This window comes from Erpetoichthys calabaricus, chromosome 17 (genome assembly GCF_900747795.2).
Source record: "Erpetoichthys calabaricus chromosome 17, fErpCal1.3, whole genome shotgun sequence".
Lineage (NCBI taxonomy): Eukaryota > Metazoa > Chordata > Cladistia > Polypteriformes > Polypteridae > Erpetoichthys > Erpetoichthys calabaricus.
The window spans coordinates 8,218,536-8,242,366 of NC_041410.2; the positions used below are offsets into that span (position 1 = coordinate 8,218,536).

Here is a 23,831-nt window from a genome sequence, read left to right on the forward strand (position 1 = left end):
TATATATATATATATACACATACATATATATATATATATATATATATATACATACATATATATATATATATATATACATACATATATATATATATATATATATATATATATATATATATACACACACACACATACAGTATATACACACAGTGGGACAAAAAAGTATTTAGTCAGCCACCAATTGTGCAAGTTCTCCCACTTAAAAAGATGAGAGAGGCCTGTAATTTTCATCATAGGTATACCTCAACTAAGAGAGACAAAATGAGAAAAAAAATCCAGAAAATCACATTGTCTGATTTTTAAAGAATTTATTTGCAAATTATGGTGGAAAATAAGTATTTGGTCACCTACAAACAAGCAAGATTTCTGGCTCTCACAGACCTGTAACTTCTTCTGTAAGAGGCTCCTCTGTCCTCCACTCGTTACCTGTATTAATGGCACCTGTTTGAACTCGTTATCAATATAAAAGACACCTGTCCACAACCTCAAACAGTCACACTCCAAACTCCACTATGGCCAAGACCAAAGAGCTGTCAAAGGACACCAGAAACAAAATTGTAGACCTGCACCAGGCTGGGAAGCCTGAATCTGCAATAGGTAAGCAGCTTGGTGTGAAGAAATCAACTGTGGGAGCAATTATTAGAAAATGGAAGACATACAAGACCACTGATAATCTCCCTCGATCTGGGGCTCCATGCAAGATCTTACCACGTGGGGTCAAAATGATCACAAGAACGGTGAGCAAAAATCCCAGAACCACACGGGGGGACCTAGTGAATGACCTGCAGGGAGCTGGGACCAAAGTAACAAAGTCTACCATCAGTAACACACTACGCCGCCCGGGACTCAAATCCTGTAGTGCCAGACGTGTCCCCCTGCTTAAGCCAGTACATGTGCAGGCCTGTCTGAAGTTTGCTAGAGAGCATTTGGATGATCCAGAAGAGGATTGGGAGAATGTCATATGGTCAGATGAAACCAAAATAGAAATTTTTGGTAAAAACTCTACTCGTCGTGTTTGGAGGAGAAAGAATGCTGAGTTGCATCCAAAGAACACCATACCTACTGTAAAGCATGGGGGTGGAAACATCATGCTTTGGAGCTGTTTTTCTGCAAAGGGACCAGGACGACTGATATGTGTAAAGGAAAGAATGAATGGGGCCATGTATCGTCAGATTTTGAGTGAAAACCTCCTGCCATCAGCAAGGGCATTGAAGATGAAGCGTGGCTGGGTCTTTCAGCATGACAATGATCCCAAACACACTGCCCGGGTAACGAAGGAGTGGCTTCGTAAGAAGCATTTCAAGGTCCTGGAGTGGCCTAGCCAGTCTCCAGATCTCAACCCCATAGAAAATCTTTGGCGGAGTTGAAAGTCCATGTTGCAAAGCGACAGCCCCAAAACATCACTGCTCTAGAGGAGATCTGCATGGAGGAATGGGCCAAAATACCAGCAGCAGTGTGAGAAAACCTTGTGAAGACTTACAGAAAACGTTTGACCTCTGTCACTGCCAACAAAGGGTATATAACAAAGTATTGAGATGAACTTTTGTTATTGACCAAATACTTTTTTTCCACCATAATTTGCAAATAAATTCTTCAAAAATCAGACAATGTGATTTTCTGGATTTTTTTTTCTCATTTTGTCTCTCATAGTTGAGGTATACCTGTGATGAAAATTACAGGCATCTCTCATCTTTTTAAGTGGGAGAACTTGCACAATTGGTGGCTAAATACTTTTTTGCCCCACTGTATATTATTATATATATATATATATATATATATATATATATCTATAAAACCAGGTAATGGATTGGAAGAGGTGGACCATTTTCTTGGCCTCCACGTTCGCCAGATTTGACTCCATTGGATTTCTTTTTATGGGGACATGCAAAAGCTAATGTTATTTCAACCAAACCTTGATCTTTAGAAGACTTGCAAGCTAAGATAACTGATGTGATTGTTGGTATTACTGAAAATCAGCTTGAAAATTTTTTCCGAGAACTACAGAATCATATTACCCTTTGTATTAGTAATGATGGTGGACATGTTGAAAATTAAAAAGAAGAATAAAAAATGTTAAGCGTTTCTTCTTTGTAATCCTTTTTACAGAGTATCACATACTGTATACTTATAAAGTTACAACTATTTTAAATTGCACACGGACTTTATGGACACCCTATATTATACATATATTAATTAATTAAAAAAAAAGATGTACACATAATTTTTATCACTTACAGAAAACCCAAGAATAAAGCCAATTACAACAGTATTAATTACTTAATGGAGCTCAGGCAGGTTCAAAATTATAGAGTGAATCAAGAGAAAGAAAAATGAATACAGCAACCTTCTGGTGTAGAATCCTGTTCCTTAATCTCTACACCACATTGCCTGCTATGCATAGGATTACAACAAAAGAGATTAAAAAAAAAATGGCACTGGTATACTTGCCAATGATATGCCTAGACTCCAAACATCTGCGCGGATGTCATAATCTGGTTTTGTTGGATCTGGTGGGTCTATTCTTTCAGGCTGAGGAGTAGAACATACACAAAAAAAAAGTCAAAAATAGATTTGTTACAATAGGTTACAATTTCCAATTATGGATGCTTATCAGGGTGAAATTCTTCAAAGCCAATCCAAAGAGGCTTTGGTGAAAAAGAAAAGCAGTGCATACAGAACTCAAAAGCAACTTCTCAGATATTTAATCATCATCTATAATGGCAGCTGGAAGCACATTGCTGCCTTATAATTTTCTGAGGCAAGTAAATAATAAATAAATACATTTTAAAAACCCCATAGTATAAAGTGTAAGCATAGCTAACGTACAGGGGAGTTTGTTAACTGTTAAGAAAGTTGAATCACTTTTATTTAATTCTAACACCAGAGATAACCAAGTTTTTGTTTATTATTTATTTTTTAACAATCAGTTGAATTCAAAAATAACAGTGATAGTAAAATAATTAAAATTGAATAGTACAGTATATAAAATCCATGTTTTATTACAGTATCGTTTGTGGGGAAACGAACAAAGGTTTTCCAACATGACTTGACTGGTGTCCTATTGTTAGTGGTTGGCTGAGACAGGTCTGTGGCTAATTGCACTTCCCGTCTCCTAAAAATAAGATTTTTTTTTTTTTTTTTTTAAAAGATGGTATCTGATGGGGATTTCAAATCTTTGTTTAAGTTGCCCACATGCACACAAGCAACTGATGTGATTGCAAATTCCCAAGCATGGATGCATCTCTGCTGGCATTTCAGTACTTTGTATTGGGGATTTGATTTACTATCAGGAGCAGCTCTCAAACAACTGAATGAAGAAAAGTTGAAATCTCGTCTCTAAAGATACATTTAAAGGTAAATGAATCCAAAGTTAAGGATGCAGCATAGAATGGCTCTATTCTTTAAGACAGGCAATTTTGAAAACCAGAGATGGATGACTCAAATCATATGTTTTGACTCGAGTTAGACTTAAGTCTTAATTGTGACCCGTGGCTTGCTTAACAATATTAATAAAAAAAGAACCGAGTCAGACTTGCTTACTGATGACTTGCAAATCGGCTCCGACTTAAAAATAAATTACTTTTAAAGTTTCACGTTACGAGGTGTGATCAAAACGTACGGTGAATATTGATGCAGAGTGCCATCCAAGTGCAAGTTCTGACAGGTCCATCCTAGAGCCCAGTTTGTTTCCACTTGTTTGATCCTGTCAGTCGTTTGTGAGCCACTGTTGAGTTCAAGTATGTTTTTCAAGTTTCTCATTAATAATGGATATCAAGCAACGCATTAACATGAAATTTTGTTTCAGATTGCAAAAATTTCAGGAATCCCATCAGATGTTAAAATCAGTTTATGGTGGCATTGCACCGACAATTAAGACTGTTAATAAGTGGTTTGATTGATTTCGTAATGGATCTGACTCGGCTGAAGATGAGAAAAGATCAGGACGTCCCTCAACGTTGATAACTGAGGAAAATGTTGAAATGGTTTCATTCTTCATCATGATAACGCTCCTTGTCACACATCCCTTCTAGTATGACAATTTCTGTCGAATAAAAACATTACGCTGTGACCGCATCTACCTTATTTGCCGGATCTGGCACCGTGTGACTTCTGGCTGTTCCCTAAATTGAAAATGACCATGAAAGGCAAACGATTTCAATCCATTGAGGACATCCAGGCAGCCACAACAGCTCAACTAAAGACACTCTCGAAAGGAAACTTCCAGAACTGTTGGGATAAGTGCATTCGAAGTGGAGGAGAGTATTTTGATTTTGACTAGTAGTTGTAAATCTTGTACTGCAATAAACTTTCTTTTTAAAAACATTCACTGTATTTTTGATCACACCTCGTGTATCGCCACAGTTATTTTACAAACTGCATTCCTTTAAACTTACATTTCATTAATATACTTTAAAGTCCCATGCCTGCATCAGTTATCCTGTCTAATGAGCATGTTGGAGTGCAAAAGGAATGGAGGGATCAGAACCAAGAAATATCAGTTTTGGGTATTCCTAATTTACTACAGAATACACTCCAAAGAATGGAAAGATCAGTGGGTTACTAAAAAACCAGTGACCTGACATCTTTAAACTGTCACTTCAAGATTCATAAAGACAGTTACACTTGCTACAGAGTCGGCTCCAAATGTAGCCAGTGATGTCTCCTCAACTGCGTGTCAACTCCATGGTTCACCCAATTGGCACATGAGATGCAACTGCCACGCATAGCCCACTTATTATTCCCCCATCTCTGTGAACTGCCGATCCAAGTAAAGATCTGTACTGCCGCCAAGTCGCACAAAAGGATGCTGCAGAGAGTGCCGTAAGAGCTTTATCATATAATAAATGACGTCCTGCATGTGTTGTTTCCTGAACGCTAATCATGGATGCTGTTACAGTCAAAGTCACAGCCCTCTTCTGTAGCACACAGATTTTTCCAGAAGGGTGGAGGCGTTACAGTTTGCTACCTGAGTTGCGGACAACATCTATTAGATTGTGTTTAGGTGGCTAAGATGTTTAAGTGCTTAAACTAAGTGATATCAGAGTTATGACTGCTTTATCATTTATGTTAGGTAGAATGCCTAGAGGGGACTGGGTGGTCTCATGGTCTGGGACCCCTGCAGATTTTATTTTTTTTCTCCAGCCGTCAGGAGTTTTTTTGGTTTTTTCTGTCCTCCCTGGCCATCGGACCTTACTCTTATTCTATGTTAGTGTTCTCCGATTTTAATTCTTACTTTGTCTTTTTTCTCTTTCTTCATCATCTAAAGCACTTTGAGCTACATTAATTGTATGAAAATGTGCTATACAAATAAATGTTGTTGTTTATTAAGTGATATCAGATGTAAGATTGAATTAAATCTTTAACTCGCTGGCTGCATGCCAGCATGGAGAGCTCACAGTCGACGCCATTATTCTATTTCATTGTAATGTGGCCACTTTTATTTATTTTATGGAAGATGAGATAACATTGCCTGCTGAAAACAAGTATTACACAAGCTAAACCCTGCCAAAGATAAACAGTGAAACCAACAGCTGGCATGTCATTTCACCGTTGCTTGTTTCCAGATGGATGTTAGAAAATCATAATGTTTTACTCAACATGTTTTATAACTACCTTCAATATTTCTATATACTTCTGTTTAATAGTGATGATCGTGGAACATTCAACTGAACGCTGCCTATGAATAACAATGAAAATTACAGTGGTCAAGTTCAGCAGAATCAGTACTCTACTATTATGGGCTGTAACTAAACAGACATATTACCCCCCCCACTGTTCAAAGTGGCAGTGTCTGCTACCAGGCATATAAATCATGGAGGTGTGAAAATGTGGCCATCTATCTCTAGTAAAAAAAAAAAATGAAAATCTTGGAAGGAGATGAAACATGATTTTCTCGGAGAGACACTTACACGTCCCATAAGACGAGTCTTTGTGCCAAAAGATTTAACCACGCCTGGGGCTGGAAATAAAAGAAAGACTAGACGACAGAGAAGAACATCATAAAGAATTCAAAAATGTTGGCGCAGTACACATGCAGAGCAGTTCAGAGATAACGGAAGACCCCCTTGGTTGCAGGTTTTTGTTCCAACCAGGTTCTGTTTGTAATTGGTCTCCTGGGCTAATTAAGTGATGTGTTATTTCCCAAGTTCTGGGTTTTGGGAACAATATAGAAATTAGAAAACTAAGTTTGGTTAAAAAAAAATATATATATATTATATAGACAGACAGACCGGCTGACCGACCTTGGCTAAGGTTCGCCCACAGATCTGTGGGAGGCAAACTGGCAACTGGACTTCGTGAAATGACACAGAGTGCTAGTGGACACTATGGATTACCAGCCATTTGACTACTTCATGCTGTTTTTCTCCATTGAGTGCCTTTCAGCTTGTGAGTGATGAGACAAACGGGTATGTAATAAGTGTGTGAATTTACATGCTATAAGGGCTCATCTGTAATACATTGTCAAATATAAGTATTTTATGTGTGAAACCATTGCTTTGTGTGCTTTTCAAGAAATGTGAGTTTTTTGGAAAGATATTCAGCCATGGGATAAAAGGGAAAAAAATGAGCCCTTAAATAGTTAAAGTGGCCTTCAAAGCCATCGTCTGTCATATTTTCTCTTTGACGTCACCACGTCATGGTACGTTGAATTATGGTTATGATGTGCGGAACACGACAATCATATACTTCAGACTGAAGTACCAGAAATCGGCAATATTAATGAAGATTCCCAACATGATTTCCACATCAACTGTGGAGGGCTGAAAGGGAATCTCTCTTCAGAAAAGCATAAAAGCAGTAATCTGAAGTATATTTGCAGAGATGGTGAAGAAAGAGGGCTGCAAAAAGGACCCGAGCCACTGGAACTGTGACACGTTTATGTGGAGATTTTTAAAGAAAGTAAAATATGAAAGAGAGCAGACAACAACTGTAAAAAAAATTGGATTTTTGTTGAATGTCACAAAAGAAAATGTTTTTATTTGCTTTATTTATAGGATACGATGAAATGTTTTCCACACAGTAGAAGAAAATTTTAAAATGCTGTTATTTTTTTACGGAGCAATAGTAAAGTCATTACAAAGACTTCCCCTAGTCATAATAAGGTGATGCTTGTTGTATCACGATTTCTGCAGAAATGGATGAAAACGACAGAAAATAATTGCTTTAGGAAAGCCAACCATGTCAAAGTGAGCAAAGAATTACTTCAAAGGTTTAAAACTAAAGGAACAGTGGGAACAACTTACCGCCATGTAGGCCGCACAGCCAGCACTTCTTGTCTTGGCTTTGGAGTCTACCAGCCGCCCGCTGATGCCAAAGTCACAAAGCTTAATCTGGCCCTTGGCGTCAATTAAGATATTGGAAGGTTTAACGTCTCTGTGGATTACACCGTGCTTCTCTTTCAGGTACAACAGGGCTTTTACAATCTGAAAAGCAACACAACAAATCAGCAGTGTTTAGTTCAAAAGTGGAAACTTGAATACGCAGAACAGAACGGAAATGGTGAACTGGATGGAAGGTGCCAGCCTGGAAGTGGAACTAGGATTGATCAAGCCACATCCCACTAGTGGGGACTGGTCACGGATGACTTGTTGGCTCATTCAGGTATTTTTTTTTTTTTAAAACTTAATGAGCAAGATAAAGACACCCCAATAATCTACTAAGGGACATGAACTACAATGAACTGGACCCCCACAATTCACAGATTGATTCTACTCCACACTCAGTCCTGCCAAGGCCTCTAAGTATGAAGGGGAAATACAGCCATCTATCCATCCATTTTCCAACCCGCTGAATCCAAACACAGGGTCACGGGGGTCTGCTGGAGCCAATCCCAGCCAACACAGGGCACAAGGCAGGAACCAATCCCGGGCAGGGTGCCAACCCACCACAGGGGAAAATACATAAATTTCAATATGAATTGACTAAAGTAAACACTATTCACCACTTTATTAGACTTCAAATGCTGCCACAGTGATCAAAACTAGCACTGACAAGAATGACCATATAAGCCACTTCTCATGCTTACACACAAGCCTCCTGCTGAGTTTAGAGACGATTTCAAAATGGCTGAATTAACATAGACTGCCTTTATTTGGGATGTTCATAAGAAATGCAATGATTTACTTAATGAAGTACAGAATAAACAAGAACAGTTGCGTGACATATCTGAAATATGAAAAAAGGCGTGCTTCAGTTTAAAGGTTTAAGTCTAAATATTCTTGATTGCAATAGAAATCTGTCATTTATCATCCTATGGCAGAGTCCTCTCCACAGAGGATTAGAACCCTAGTAAAGAATCAAAAAAAGATCACCGACCTTGAAATAGTCTAACATGAGACCCCACATGCTTACATATGAAATGAATCATTTTAAAACTATTTAGGACTGGCTCTTAGAGGGCTGGGACCACCGGTAAAGAATTAAACACATAATTGTTTGCGTGATCCGCAACCTCGAAGTAGTATAAAACAACACTCCACGTGCCTTTACTACTGATCCCTTTTTACAAAATTTTGTGAAAAGAAGTAACTTTGAGGCCTCGTTTCCCCTTAGCGGGCGAATCCTGGGGGTCTATTGATGTGGCTTGCACAACTTCACATCCTTGTGATGATTTCTGCTGAAGACACCTATTGGTTTACTCTTTATCTTAAGGATATAAATTTTCTGCACACTACTATTGTCCAAACATGGCCTATAAATTAAGGTTTTTCAGGTCTAGAGGGCCAAAAAGCTCAATGTCTTGCATAAATAGACATCAAGATGCATCAAGTTGTATATCACGTCAGGGATTTTTTTGTACTGGTGAATCAGAAGGCATTGGGACCAAAAAAAAAAAAAAAGAAAAAAAAGACGCAATTTCATAGCATTCTGAAGTAATTCTGATGAACATAAAAATCCCCTACTGATAAACAAGTCTCTGAATGGGCCCCAAACCACTTCACCCTAAACTCTGATAAATGTCCAACGCTTAGACTCAAAAGATGCAGGATACTTCCCCATTTCCCAATATGGATACAGCTACTGTGGAAGACAAGGGAATTTAACTAAAGCCCTGCTAAGCTCCATAATGACCTGACATGGGTGACCCATTGGCTTCAGTATTTAAATCCAGGCTGGAGATGCATTACTTTAGCAGTGCAGATTCCTGCTAGGTCCACTGGTATGGCTGTTTACCTAAACTATAACTGTGTCAATCATTAGGACTTTCTGTAACGTGCCCTTCTATTTTCTCTCTCCTGTTTGGTATCCTGCAGTGGCATTTGGTCACCAATTTACTGCTCCTGGCATATGAAACTACACATTATAACAGCTGGTTGCCAACAGCATTAACACTGGCAGACCCATCTTCCAGCCTTTATATCGGTCCTGGAGGGCCTCAGTGGCTGCAGGTTTTCATTCTAACCCTTTTCTCAATTAGTGACCTGTTTTTGCTGCTAATTAACTTCTTTCGAATTCATTTTCATTGACTTTTTTTTTTTTTTTTTTTTTTAAGATTTGTTCCCCTGAATTTCTTCATCGTTCCTCTGAATTGCTTCATTTCTTTCCTTAAATGGCACCCAAACAGAAATGAAATGTGAAGTGAGTGAGCCAACAGAAGACCAACTAAGTCAGGGCCTCAAACTCCAACCAATTTCACTCCAACCAGTTGCTTAATTAGGCTTCGATTCTTGTTGGTAATAAAACCCCGTTCTTTAATTCTATGGCTTGTTGGTGCTCTCATTGTACAATAGCAGACATTTCTGAAATTGTTGATTTTCCCTTTTCTATTCAAATCTATTGTGGACCTGAGCAGATCAGCATTCCTGAGACCTTCACCTTTCTTTAATTTTCAGACATTGTATGATGGACTCAGTTTGCTGATTATGTTTTGTATCTCATCATTGTTTGGCTGCTAATTAAGGAAAAATAAACAATTAAGGGATCGGAGTCTTTAAGAGCAAGTCAAATAAAATGAATTCAAAAGACATGAATTAGGAGCAAAAAACAGGTCACTAATTAAGAAAAGGGTTCAAATGAAAACCTGTAGCCACTGGGGCTCTCCAGGACTGGAGTTTGGGACCCCCTGCTTTATAAGATTTAACCACCACTAAGTACACTAAACTGTATCATACAATATTGGAAAAAGCATGAGGGCCTAGCGGCCAAGGTCAGAAATGGACTAAATCTGTCCCAATCGAGCTAGACCATTCTGGTTTATTTTTCTTTGAAACTCTTTGTTTTTATCTCTCCTGCTTCGTTAAATGGCTATATAAGAACCTGAGTTTAGCTACTTTATTCCTAAAAAAAAAATTAGAGCAGAGTAACAAACTAAACACAAGAGAATGTTTGTTTGTATAATTAAGAGTTATCTTCGTCTGCGTGCAGGGTCAATGCGTAGGGGGAGAAAATGAGGCAAATGGCTCAGGCCTTTTCACGTAACTTTTTAACAGGACCTTATACATACATTACCGTTATAAGCTGTGCAAAACACACAGATTTTCCAAAAATAAGTTATGCCAACATGTTTGTTCCATTAGTCGAAGGCTTTCTTTCAAAGAGTGAAAGGGAAGGTCTACAGGACAGTAGTGAGACCAGCTGTGTTATATGAGTTGGTGACGGTGGCACAGGAGACAGAGCTGGAGGTAGCAGAGTTAAAGATGTTAAGATTGGCATTGGGTGTGACGAGGATGGATAGGATTAGAAATGAGGACATTAGAGGGTCAGCTCAGGTTGGGAGACAAAGTCAGAAAGGCGAGATTGCACTGGTTTGGACATGTGCAGAGGACAAATGAGGGGTATACTGAGAGAAGGGTGCTAAGGATAGAGCTGACAGGTAAGAGGAGAAGAGGAAGGGCTAAGAGAAGGTTTATGGATGTGGTGAGACAGGACATGCAGGTGATGGGGGTAACCGCAAAAGATGCAGAGGACAGAGAGATATGGAAGAAGATGATCCACTGTGGCAACCCCTAACAGGACCAGCTGAAAGAAGGCAGCGGCTTCCTTTCTGAATTTGTACAAGATATATGCAGCCAAACACAGTGATCTTTACAAATGACAAGGCATTAAGGCTCTTGCCATTGGCAAGACTGAAAAATTGTTTACTCAAAACTCACCGCCACTGTCATCTTCCCCAAAATCCGCTCTGGAATGGGGGCTTGGATTCGTTTCTTTAGCTTCTCGGCGCACGTCCCCATTAACTCCATAGCTATGAATACATCCGTCTAGGAACAAAAACAAATACAAGTCTTAAAAGAAAAAAAACTGTGGAAAGACTGCAGTGGTTCAGTAAAGACTGTTCTTGTACTCAGAAGCAACCTGGACATCGACCAAATGGAACGGACTTTAAGAGTAGAAGTTTAAAAATGGTTATGGGCACAACACGTAAAAGCTCCTTTTATGTGTGAATAGCTTAGTGGGACGTCTGGAAGTACATTAGATTTTGTGGCTTGAATACCCCCTGTGAAATGTGGCCACGGCCATTAACCGGCCAGGATACCAGCTGGATGGAAGAACCTGGGCGAGTGCATCCCCACATGGCACTACCTTCCCCAGAATGCTAGAAAGCAACCCTCCCTGGGTGGCTGTGGCATCACGGATTCCAGCAGGGCATGCTGGGTGTTGGAGTTTGGTAGAGTCCTGCTGGGTTCCATGGTTGGTACCAGGGGGAGCTGCAGAGCCCTACATTGGACTTCTACCACACCTGGGATTCCAGCTACCGCTACCTGTAGCGCTCACAGGACCAGCTTAAAAGGAGCCACCTCACTCCATTCAGACAGCCAGTCAGGAAGAAGAGAGACGAAACTTGTCGTGGATGCAGAAAGAAACCGTGTATTTGGTGCTGCTGTATGGAGCGAGACAAAAGCCCTTCCGACTTGTGAATAAACATGTGCTGTGTGGGAAGTTGTGTCTCTGCCTGTCTGTGTCGGGGCAGCTGGAGTGGCCCTGGTCTCTACACTCCTCAATAATCAAAAGCAGAATCGGGCATATGGCAGGAAATATCCTGGACATGACGTTATCATGGGGTCACATGTTGGTTTGACTTGTAAGTAAGAATTTCATTGGACTCTGCACACATGACAATATAATTGCTATAACTTTGACTAAGTTTTCAAACATGGCTTTGGTAGGGGAAGACGGGGCAATTTGTCTCAAGTTTTACTTAGTCAGCTGTGGATGGGTCAAATATAAAGTTATTGCCAAGCAAAGGCCTGCATTGATTAGGTAAATTACCATTAAACAGATACAAAATGACAAGCATTATCAACAGAGATACTTAGTATGTAATAAACTAATTTAAACTGGGACACTTGAGATGTGACAACAAAAAACAAGCAGGGGCATGTTGTCACAAATAGTTAAAGCTGTCATCAAGTAGGCCTTTAGAACATACCAACTATTACAGACTAACTCAGTTGCAAAAGCATCATGTTCCTGTAACAAAACACATTTTTGCAGTCATAGGCTGCTCACTGTTACAGGTCTAGTCCAGGCCTATGTCCGCACCATAGTTGCACAGCAATCCATAACGAAACTTACACTGCTTGCTGCTTCTGGCAGTTCCACCAACGTGAATGGGGGCAGGCAACTTCATGATGATATCAGTGGCGTCATGCTCCCATATTTCATCCTTTTCCAGGAAGATGAAAATGAAGTCTTGTTTTGACGGAATTCGATGCGTGTGACAACATGCCCCAATAGAGGTCAGTACATTTCCGTTTTCAGCAGCACCAACGAAATTAACGTTAAACAACTAGCACATTGCACAGTAAATTCAGGATTCAAAGATCTTCAAATTAGGTGCTTGAAAAAGTTACCTGTGTTGAAATACTCTCCGGAAATGTGAAACACTCTGATACACGAAAAGATGCTTTTTCGTTGACAAAAATACAAGTTTTAATCCATGATGTAACTAAAAATCCTACTGTTTACCCGACTGTCTGCTACTCATCACTGTATTGTTTACACACTATCCAGTGACGTCAGCATACCATAGATATAATAACTTTTGCTAGACGACCCTTGAGACAACCTGCCCCGTCTTCCCCTACATTTGCTTATTTTTGATTGAATCTGTATTCCAGCTTTAGACAGGTCTGAGTCGGAATTCTCTTCACCCCTTTGTTGTGTATGCAGCCACTCTCTTACTCTGCCCATACTGTATATCCTGCCCTTTTTAAACATCATCTAGCATTATCACGCTTTTCCTCTACTTCATCTTCTATTCAGTAATCTCCCCTCAATCACTTCACTTATCTGTCCATTCCCCTCTCAGGAAAAATTGGTATTTGCTGCCCCCTCATGACTGATGGGATGAGTCCATGCTCTTCTCTGATCCGATGTTGGTGAAGGGCGTGTGTTTCAAAGGTGCTTCATTTGTTTTCCCCTTTCTATCCAACCTCTCTTCCACATTCTGAAAGCTTTTCTCTAGTCCTTCCATTCACATCATCCAAGATTCACAGGCCATGTGTCACCACACTCCAGCTGTAACTTTTTCTTATTCTTTTCTTCATGTTTTCATCAAACAAAAAAAGAATTATTTGTGTACCGTATATAATCGCATTCAAGTTCTCCCGCGGATAACTCGGGACTTGATTTTACCGTATAATTTCTGGTATTTTATAATATCGGTTGTACAAGTCGAATGCGGAAAACTCACCAAAAGATTATGATATGCTAACGCCCACCTGAGAGAGTAACCACGGAGCACACGGCCTTTTTTTCTTTGTATTGTGTCTACGTGACCACACGGTAATACCCGAACTATTCCAAAGTGACGTTTGCACTGATTTGTGTTTTTTGTATCTCACACCCTCAAACACCTTTATCGTAAGGGCATCCCTTATCTACGATGGAGCATTCGATCAGAAGAAAATATGAAGCTGGTTTTAAATTAAAAGTCGTTGAAGTGGCGAAAGAAATTGGTAACTGTGCTGCTGCAACAAAATTCGATGTGTCTGAGAAACTGGAGTGAGATTGGAGGAGGCAAGAAGAAGTAAAAAAATAAATGTGGTATATTTGAAAGGGCGTACAAGTCAGGGTCTGATTTTATGATCGATCTTTCAGGATTCAAGATCCGACTTACACGCCAGTATATATGGTAACTTGTCACCTGCATTTAGATTCATATACAGTCGACCCTTGATATACGACTGGCCTGACATGCGAACAACTTGATTTCCGACCAAAATTTTTGTTTTGATTTACGACCAACATCTTGCGTTACGACCTGAATGCGGTCACGTGTATCCGCTTGTGCGATTGTAAACAAACAGCTGAGAGCGTTCGTAAGCATCAGTCGGAGCCCAGATACATGTGTTTGTGGACGTAATTTCGGTCAGTGCAGTGATTTATATAATTTATTTCGATAATTGCTAAGGAAGAAAGAGAACGTAAAGAAAGCGATCACAATCGAAACGAAGAAGGAAGTTGTGCGGAAATATGAGAGTGGTGTTCGTGTGACCGATCTTGCTAATATGTACAGCATGTCGAAATCCACCATCTCGACAATTTTACAAAGAAAAGATTTGTATAAGGAGGCTCCTTCCAAACAATAACCACCTTCCATTTCATTCTCCTCCTCCTCCCTTCCTGCAGCCCAAAGATGTCAAGTTAAATGGTGAGTACAGTATGAAATTGTTGTTTCTGGTAGGCTAGGCACTTTTTATAACTTTTTGGTTAGTACACTAGAAAAGTGTAGTGTTTTGGTAAATTATGCACATTATAGAACCCTTTTTTATTATGAAAAGGTTAAGTAAGTGTTGCTGTGGGAGGTTCGGAACGCATTATGGGTATTTCCATTATTTCTTATGAGAAAAATAGTCTTGACTTACAACCAACTTGAGTTACAACCAGCCCTCACCTCGCGAACAAATTGAGTTCATAAGTCAAGGGTCCACTGTACTTTTAGAATTAAGTAAAAACAAATATGACTGCCAGTTATGTCCAGATATGTGCAGATATGTGCAAATAGGATTGAAAAAGGGGTTTATGCTTTTCATATTGTTGTATGTGTGTGTAGTTATGCACTTAATGACGCAAGGTTTTGTGCATTTGTCACAGCTTTATATTTATAAATGTGCATAAGCAATATTAACTTCTCCTTAGTGAAGGCATTGACTGAATAAACTTTGTTCCCCAGCATTTTTTAGTCTGCAGTGCTACGTATTGAGTACAACTGCTCAGAAATTAAATTAATTTGTTACTCATAAATCCATGAAATCTGCTACAACTTACATTTGTGACAATCGCTCCATAACACTGTATGATATAGGGGCAATCATGGCTTTTCAAGACTACATCCAAATCCATCAGGATGCGCTTATTCTCATCCTTGTTTCCGGTACGACGCATTTGCTGAAGCAAAGACACAAATCAGATAGTTAATGACATACTCATGGCCGATTAAATGTCAAGAAGATAGAAATATTTTACAGAATACCTTCACGGCTATTACATGTCCAGTTTTCTTGAAGCGGACTTTAAACACCTGTCCACACGTCCCACTGCCAATTTCTCCTTCATTCAGCAGGTCACTCACTTCTGCTGGGTAACGCTTTGAAAGGAAGAGGGTTAAGAGTGGCATAAATGATTTGATTTAAGTCCACAATCAGATGTTTCATATAAAAAGAGGAGCATCGCTTTTATTATGGGTTGATGTTCTGACAATTTTTTACTAGGATTAATGTAAACATTCAAAGGAATTAGGAGTTGACTTTGGACATTTTGTGCACAGTAATGGTTTATCACCTAGCTGGATGGGCCATCTCAAATTGTGACCCAAATGCTGCTGTGCTGGGGGCAACGCCTCAGCACCACACCACCCTACTGGCTCTCCGACGGTTTTGACTCTTCCGGGGAAGGGGCTCTCGAGGGCTTTAACCCCACCCACTTCATAATGCAAGCAGCCTTCCTATGGGTGGCTGCAGCACAGCTACCCCTGTGGACAGCAGAAAGGAGTCCTTCCTGTCGTCTCAGAGCTGTGTGAAGTCCCGCCACCAACCCCCATGATTTCCCAGCAAGTTGGAGGACCGCTTGCAGGGCCGGATGCAGTTTAACGTCATACCTAGGACTCCTTCAGTACCGCTGGTTTGACTTGGTGTTGCTCACAGAGTCCTGAATGAGGCACATTACCTGCACTGTGAGGAAGAGTCTGTGGTGCGATTCCCTGAGGGTGATCCGGCTCACAGGACCACTCATTGTTGAGGACCAGGCCAAGGGGATGCCCACGTGACACCTGGCTGCGGCAGATACAGGGTCATTTCCAGAGTGTGAGACTGGACCGTGTGTCTGCCTGAACAGTTGCCAACCAGGATCCCAAGCTGTTTCATCGTGTGGTGGGTGCAGCAAAGAGCAGTATCAGTGCAGGCTCCCCAACCTGACCTGACCTGAAAGGTTTATCTGCTTGTATGATGATGTAACAACTTATTTTATTATTAGTATCTTTTAACAGTTATCTATATCTGTGCATATCTAGTGGGATCCTCATTTTACTAAATAATCTATGTCAACATCAGTATGCATGTCCTGTCCCAATGCTGCATTACTTCATCTCTTCAATAAACTTGTTGTCACTCCCATAACTTTTCCCAAAGAAGGCATCTTTGAGGGCTCCAAAAGGAACGAAAATATACTTTCTAACCACTTGTGAATGCAAAATTCATTACTAAGACCTTCTCTACCACAGGACATTCAGTAACAGTTTTTAAGGCAAATGGCCACACAATGTGTTTTTTGAGGGCCAGCTGTGCATGCGCAAGAAAGGAAGAGTTCCACAGCACTGTATTTCATATTTAAAACAGAATAGGGGGAGACATTTGCTGCTAGATTCTAAGACATGTTGGAAAATGTTTGGGCAACCCTCATAGATGGATAACAGTGGCTCAATCCTTTCTAAGCACAGAATCATGAGTGTGGTACTTCTGCACAGATCCAGAATGCAGCCTCCCGCTTCTCATCTGGGTTTCGCCAGATACTCAAAACTCTGGGGTCAGCTATACTGAACACCTGCACAAATGGGATGGCCAATCTGCCTGCATACACAGTCACCATCAATTAACTCTTATTATTGTTATGTGCTGCTGCAATGAAAAACAAATGCAGTTATGAGCACGGAGTCCATAGAAGACGACAGTAGAGGAATGGAGTCCAAACTGTTTGATTGATTTTTCCCAGGCAGTTACCATACAGGCCTCTTTCCAAAAAACTCTGCTTGCTCCCTTCCTTTCTAGTTCAGGATATGCGTACGCAAGGTGAGAGCTACGGTCTAGGAGTAGCAACATCGCAAGCCTGCTTGACAACATTATCAACAGCATTGACCATCATAATTACGAATGAAATTAGACAGATTTATTAAGTAAGAATTCTGTTGCAACTGACTCCAGCAAACTGAGATGGGGCAAAGATGAGGACTGAATGAAACTCCACTTGAAAACTCTATATGCACAACAAAGGCCAGTTTAATACAAAAAGAGAAATTTAGAAAAGACTACACATGAACCCTCTGCCATAAACAAAAATTCTCACCTCACAGATGATCTTACCTGCCCATCTATTTTCAGGTAGCCTGTCTGTTTCATTATCTCTTGGAGTTTTTGGTCAATCTCCGCACTGTGAGGAACAAAAACAAGTGTCAGGAATATTATTTATAAGATTCATCTTTCTCTGGGCGGTGAAGTGCTACCTTATGAATGCGGTATTTTGGGCTTAAGTTTCAAGTCTTCACTTTGTCCGCCACATCCCCAACAACATGCAGATTAAGTAGCAATTCCCAATTAGCCATGTGAGAGAGTAGGGGTATATGCAGGAGTAGGCCTTGCAAAAGACTGGCACCCGAGGTTGTGACTGTTACCTTCTGTGGCCATGAGACTGTCAAACCAAACCTGCTTATGCACACGATCCATCCATTTTCATAATATAGGATTATGGGAAACCACAACTTACCCTGGCAGCACTGGTCACAAAGCAGAGGCGAGCCATGGATAGGAGACCAGTCCACTACAGCATATGCTAACACGCTCATACATGATGTACATAGAAGCCTAAATAAACCTAACATGCACATTTTTGTGATGCAAGAGGAAACTCAAGTTTAATGCAAACATGTGGTGAAAATGGGCAATATGTAAAAACATGGCGGAAACTAAACCCAGATATGACCACTCACCACTGTGTCGCCCTGCTGCTTTGCAACCCTGGTTTTCAAAATTCTCAGAGGCACAAATAAGGGTGTAGTCCCAACTAGGCCCGTTCGTTCCGTCCCATGCCCAAGCACGATTGTTGTACTCCCAACTAGGCCCGTTTGTTCTGTCCCATGCCCAAGCACAATTGTCCCCACACTCCCTACTCCCCTCACTGGCCTGCATTCACACTGCACTTAACGTTCTGGGCTCGGACACGCTTTTGTCATGACCTTGCAACTTTGTGTAAAGCCAAACTAAGATCCGAACATGAAATGACAGCACACATCAAATTGATTTTCCTTATTTTGTGGTTTTTTGGAGTCGTGTAGGGCAGGATGACACTCTACCCTCTTATAGATTTGAGCGTGCAGTGCAGTGTTTTACTGTTAATCGTGTTGCATGTATAAGAAGGTTTTTACGGTGACAAATGATGTTAAGGGAGGAATTTGCAGCATTTCTTGCCAACTACAATTGACATACATGTGTAAGGTGAGAATAAAAAAAAAACAGTTTTTAACTCAAAAGATATTGAATGAAATGAGAATTGCATTATCTGACTTGTCGCATCATTGACATCACGTCTCTTTTCCATGCTCGGGCACATTTAGTGATCACACTGTTCCCAAATACTACACAAACGTCCTTGGGCCCACCTCTTCCAAGTGGGCCAGGGCACGGTACACAGCAATCACACTAGTCAAACGAACTAGACTTTGGGGGTTACATGCGGATAAACATGCTTGGGCACCGAATGAATTGCCAATGTGAGTACACCCTAAAACTAATTCAGTAGAATTTTTCCAGATCAATAGTGAATCATATCGGTGAAGCATAATGATGATGAAATTGGTGAAAGTGGCATTCATAAAATGTAGAATAAACTGCAGAGTGAAGTTGCTGAAGCAGATACTCTGATAGCTTTTACAAAAGAGCTGAATGAGATACTGTGTCAACGTAGCTATTAGCTGACCTAGAAAACTGATGGACTGAGTGACCTCTTCTTTTCATCAAACTTATTAAATATCTCCTTCTGCTCCAAGCAAAGACAATCAGCATAGAGCAGAGATGTGCCAAAAACAAAGTGGCACTTAATTAAATGTACAACCCTTAAATGTCCTCCAACCACCTCGATTACGGGGTAAGCTCATGGACACCCAGGAGGATGCGCCTATGGCGTCCTGGATAAGGGATTATCTGTCGGGTAGACCACAGCTTGGGAGGCTCAGGGAGAGTGTGGGCACCACAAGGAACAGGCCTGTCACTTTTTCTCTTCATCCAGTACATCTTGGATTATAAACATAACACCATGTCGGGTCACTTGCAGAATTTCTTGTATGATTCTGCACTTATGGGGTGTATTGATAAAGTGGATGAGGCAGGAGAGAAGAAGTCAGGTGGAGAGCTTTGTATCTTTGTGACTTAACATCAATAAAACTAAGGAAATGCTTATCGACTTTCACAGCAACAAAAAGCCTCTACACCTGCTCACTATTTAAGGAGTGGATGTGCAGGTGGTGCACTGCTACTTGGGCTTCCATGTCAGTGACAGGCTGGACTGGTCTCGTAACATAGAGGAACCAGAGAAGAGAGGCCAGAGAAGGCTGTGATTTTCATAGGAGACTCTGCTCCTTCAGTGTGGGTAGTGACATCTTTTACGTGTTCTACAGCTCGGCGATGGCAACTGCAATTTTCTACAGTGTGATGTGGTGGGTTGGGAAGGTCTCTTTAAGAGAGGCCCACTAAATCAAAAAGCTAAATAAGGCAGCAGACAATGTTAGCAGACACTCTCTGGACCCACTGGAGGTAGTAGTACAGGAAAGAATGAAGATCAAACTGATGGCCATTATGGCCCACTAGCATTGAGGACTTTCAGCCAGAAAACTGGTGAGGGAACGCTACTGGGACTCCTTCATACCTATGGCAATATGTTTTTATGATGCCTCACTGTGACTGCCCTTTTTATCTTTAGGCAATTCAGAGGTTTTCTTTCTTTAAATTCTGGTGTGAAATAGAGGGAGGATGTTCTTATCTTATCTTATATAAACGGCTATGCATGGAAGTGTGTGCGTCTGTCCGGACTGGAAGTGAGAGATGGATTCGGGGTAAGGGCTCCAATTCCGCTCAGCCACTAACAATTCACTGGTCAACAAGCATTTTGCTACTTGGATTCTTTCATCTGTACTTTAATAAATTTCACTTGCCGACTCAAAATCTGAAAAACGTTTTCGTCAAGCACATCCCCATTTTTTTTTTTTTAGTTATGATGTTCCAGGTCTTGGACAACTAGGGTGACTGCACAGTAAAGGCGATGTGTTTCAGCATTTAAGAAATAAGTTTGGTCTCGAGAAAAGTGAAGCCAAAATTAAGGAAGGTGTTTTTGTTGGCCCTGAAATCCGTGAACTGATGCTTGACGAGGAGTTCAAAAGGAAACTGAAGCCCACTGAGTCAACACCCTCATTCGTGCAGGTTGTCTAGAATTTTCTTGACAGTCACAGAGCAGAGAATTATGCTGAGCTTGTGGAGAACCTGCTGAAAGTATATCAACTTGCGGGAGCCTGAATGTCACTGAAGACGCATTTTTTACATTCTCATCTCGACTTTTTTCCACCAAATCTAAGCGATGTCAGAGATGAGTATGGGGAAAGATTTCATCAAGATATAAAGGTTTTGGAAAACTGATATTGGGGAAAATTCACTCCGAGCATGATGGGTGACTACTGTTGGTTCTTGCAAAGAGAGACGGATGTGCAGTACAAGCGCAAAAATGAGTGTCACCAACATTTTTGAGCACGCTGACTTCACTTTTATATTGAGGTAAAATGACATAAATATGCTTCAACGGGTCTCTGGTATCGTCTTCTGGTTTGTTTTCAGAATAAACAGATCAAAACAATATTGGTGGGACAGAGTTCAAACTCCAGATATTGTGATATATTGATATTCAAAAAGTGTCAAAACGTCAATGATGTGTATTTCAAAAACCTGACGTGCTAGCTTAATTCTGATTTCATATATGAAATCAGTGTAAAAAACTTAATGAAGAGTTGCTCTGAAGTATCCAGAAGCAAACAAAAAATATTTTTTTTGTAGACCAGTGACAAGCGAGGCGAGCACGTCAGCAAAACGAAACCACAGAAGAAATGCAAAGTCACTTAGCTGCCAACATCGGCAAAATGGCATCCCTTTAACTTTTCCTCCCGCCACTAATGCACAAGCGAGGCGAGCACGTCGGCAAAACGAATCCTCCAAGGACAGAGACGCCCAATTACCTGACATCTCTACATTTCAATTTCTTCTATGTTTCTAGGACCCCGGGGCTTTTTACAGCACAGGCTTACACAGCTAGTTTATTATATTACTTCTTGCACTTCTGCAAAAGGTTACATTTCCACCTTGGCACAATTAAAGTGTTATCTGTCTGCCGAAAGGTTGGACGTGCGGTTAAGGAGGGAAACTTGCACTCCTGCTTTCCAGCAACTTCCAATGCATGGCACTGTTTTGACTGCCTGCTTCATTCTGAGGACTGAGGTTTTCCTGAAAGCGTCAGTTCATTAAAAGAGGTGACCAAGAGTGAACGGGCCTTTAAAAGAACCCTTCATGCCAGCTGATACCTCAACAGAAGAAAAAAGAAAATCCACTATTTAGAATTTTCCCTTCCTCGTAAAATCTGATGCTTCCAACTTTAAAAACTGGCTACAATAGCAGAACATAATAAATAAATAAAGAACTTAAATATTTCACAAATGAGTGGAAACTATTTCGTCCATGCTGGTTTGTTTAAGTAGGCCAAGACGCCAAGCAATGACTCGATGCAGTTAATAACCCCGTTTGTTTGCATGGAGTCGGAATCCATCCCAACAGCATTAGGTGCAAAGCAGAAAACAATCATGGATGGGTCACTAGTCCTTTACAAGGTGTACCTGTGCACATACAGATGCTAACTCGCTACGGGTCAATTCACAGCAGGCATCTCACGTAGGAAACAAAGTCTTTAAGACAGCGTTTCTTAAACTTGCCCTTCTTAGTGTCTTTGAGACCCACACCACAACGACTGTCAGGTCGGTTCCCCCCTTGGAGAATCACCGCAGACAGTCACAGCAAAGAAATGGCATTTGCCTAAACCGCATCGAGCAAACTTGGACTTTCCATAGCGCATGAAATCAAACAACAATGCAAAGCATTAAAGGTCAATGGGAGGAGGAAGGCCTCAAAGCTGTAACGTGCAGCCATTGCTGACCATCCTTTTAAGAGCAGCCCTTACTTCTCAAGGCTCTTCTGCAGGCCATACGGAGGCGTGGGCAGCGTCAACATCTGCCGCGGCCGACTGGATGGCGGGTGGTGCTGCGGCGAGTTCTCCGAAGAGGATGACCTGCTGCCTCCATCGTTAGCCAGCGGGAGCTGTAAAGCTGAAAAGAAGGAGAGAAAAAGAGAATTATCACATCCCTGCAAACTGCTGACAGGGGTTAGTGTGGTGTGGAATCTACGAAAGGACTCGGTCCTTCTCTGAACATTAAACTTGTTTGTCAGTTTGAACACAGAGATGTTAAAAATCACTAGAATTATCCTGTTGGTGAGTGTCACTATTAAAAGGCAGTTAATAATAAATTCTTTACATTTATATAGCGCTTTTCTCACTAGTCAAAGTGCTCTCCACACAGGGAGGACCCAGGAAGCGAACCCACAATCTCCTTACTGCAAAGCAGCAGCAACTACCACTGCGCCACCTGGGAGGACACCAGTGAGGATACCAGTTCTGACTCAACTTAAATGTACCATAATGAGCATATAAAGTGTTTTGACAGGGTACCGTATAAAATAAATGGAGTCTGCCTGTGTACATCTCAAGGAAGCCAGCTTACCCGTGTGTGATCCAATTATAAAATAACAAATAATTAAAAAGTTACAAGCATATATGGTGCTATGTTCACCCTTGTACAGACCAAGAACTGCTTTAAAAAACACATCCAAAAATGATGCTCATCATAGAAAGGCACTAAATGGAACAAAGCAAAGCAAAGCAAACAAAAATGTTTTTAAACATATAATACAGGGCAAAATTTTTAGAACACTTCAGATTTCTTCAAATTTAATCACTTGAAATGCAACGAATGACCTAAAATGGTCAGAAAGTAAGCAGCAAACTACTAGAGGCTTAAAATTTAAAGTTTAGGTCAGCAAAAACTGAAAAAAAAAAGGAAATTTCAGAAAATTACAATTGAGAAAACGAATAGGTTACAACCTACACATGTTCTGCAACAAGTCAAGGAAATGAAGCCTGGCGAGTTGAGACAAACAATTTGCACAGGTGTCCCAACTTCCGTCGATTACTTAGAAACCCTCAGTGTGTCTTAAAGCAGAGTTACAAGAGACTTTGTTAATACACCCTCTGAAGTACGACTTGGGTAATATTCCAGTGATAATGGCAGTTAACAAATGAAATGAGGCCGAACATTATTACCTGGCTCTGAGGGTAAGGATCTGCACGCCAGTTCGAATCCCGTAAATGCCAATAGGGACTCTACTCTGTTGGGCCCTTGAGCAAGGCCCTTAACCTGCAATTGCTGAGCACTTTGAGTAGTGAGAAGAGATATATATAAATGCAAAGAATTATTATTATTACCCTTACAAGTGTAGGCCTTTCATTTGGAGAAATTGCAGAAACCAAAATAACTA

General features: G+C 40.6%; 1 protein-coding gene across 2 annotated transcripts in view; it reads right to left on the reverse strand.

Moving 5' to 3' along the window:
* The window catches only part of map2k7 (mitogen-activated protein kinase kinase 7), a 61,585-nt gene that overhangs the window by 11,529 nt on the left and 26,225 nt on the right, over positions 1-23,831 (reverse strand). For both annotated transcript variants that reach the window (XM_028823839.2, XM_028823838.2), the window contains 7 exons: positions 22,420-22,564; positions 17,520-17,586; positions 15,419-15,532; positions 15,214-15,333; positions 11,094-11,201; positions 7,245-7,424; positions 2,449-2,529 (listed from right to left, as the gene is read on the reverse strand). In XM_028823839.2, the coding sequence (XP_028679672.2) occupies positions 2,449-2,529; positions 7,245-7,424; positions 11,094-11,201; positions 15,214-15,333; positions 15,419-15,532; positions 17,520-17,586; positions 22,420-22,564 (815 nt within the window). The remainder of the gene's footprint in view (positions 1-2,448; positions 2,530-7,244; positions 7,425-11,093; positions 11,202-15,213; positions 15,334-15,418; positions 15,533-17,519; positions 17,587-22,419; positions 22,565-23,831) is intronic.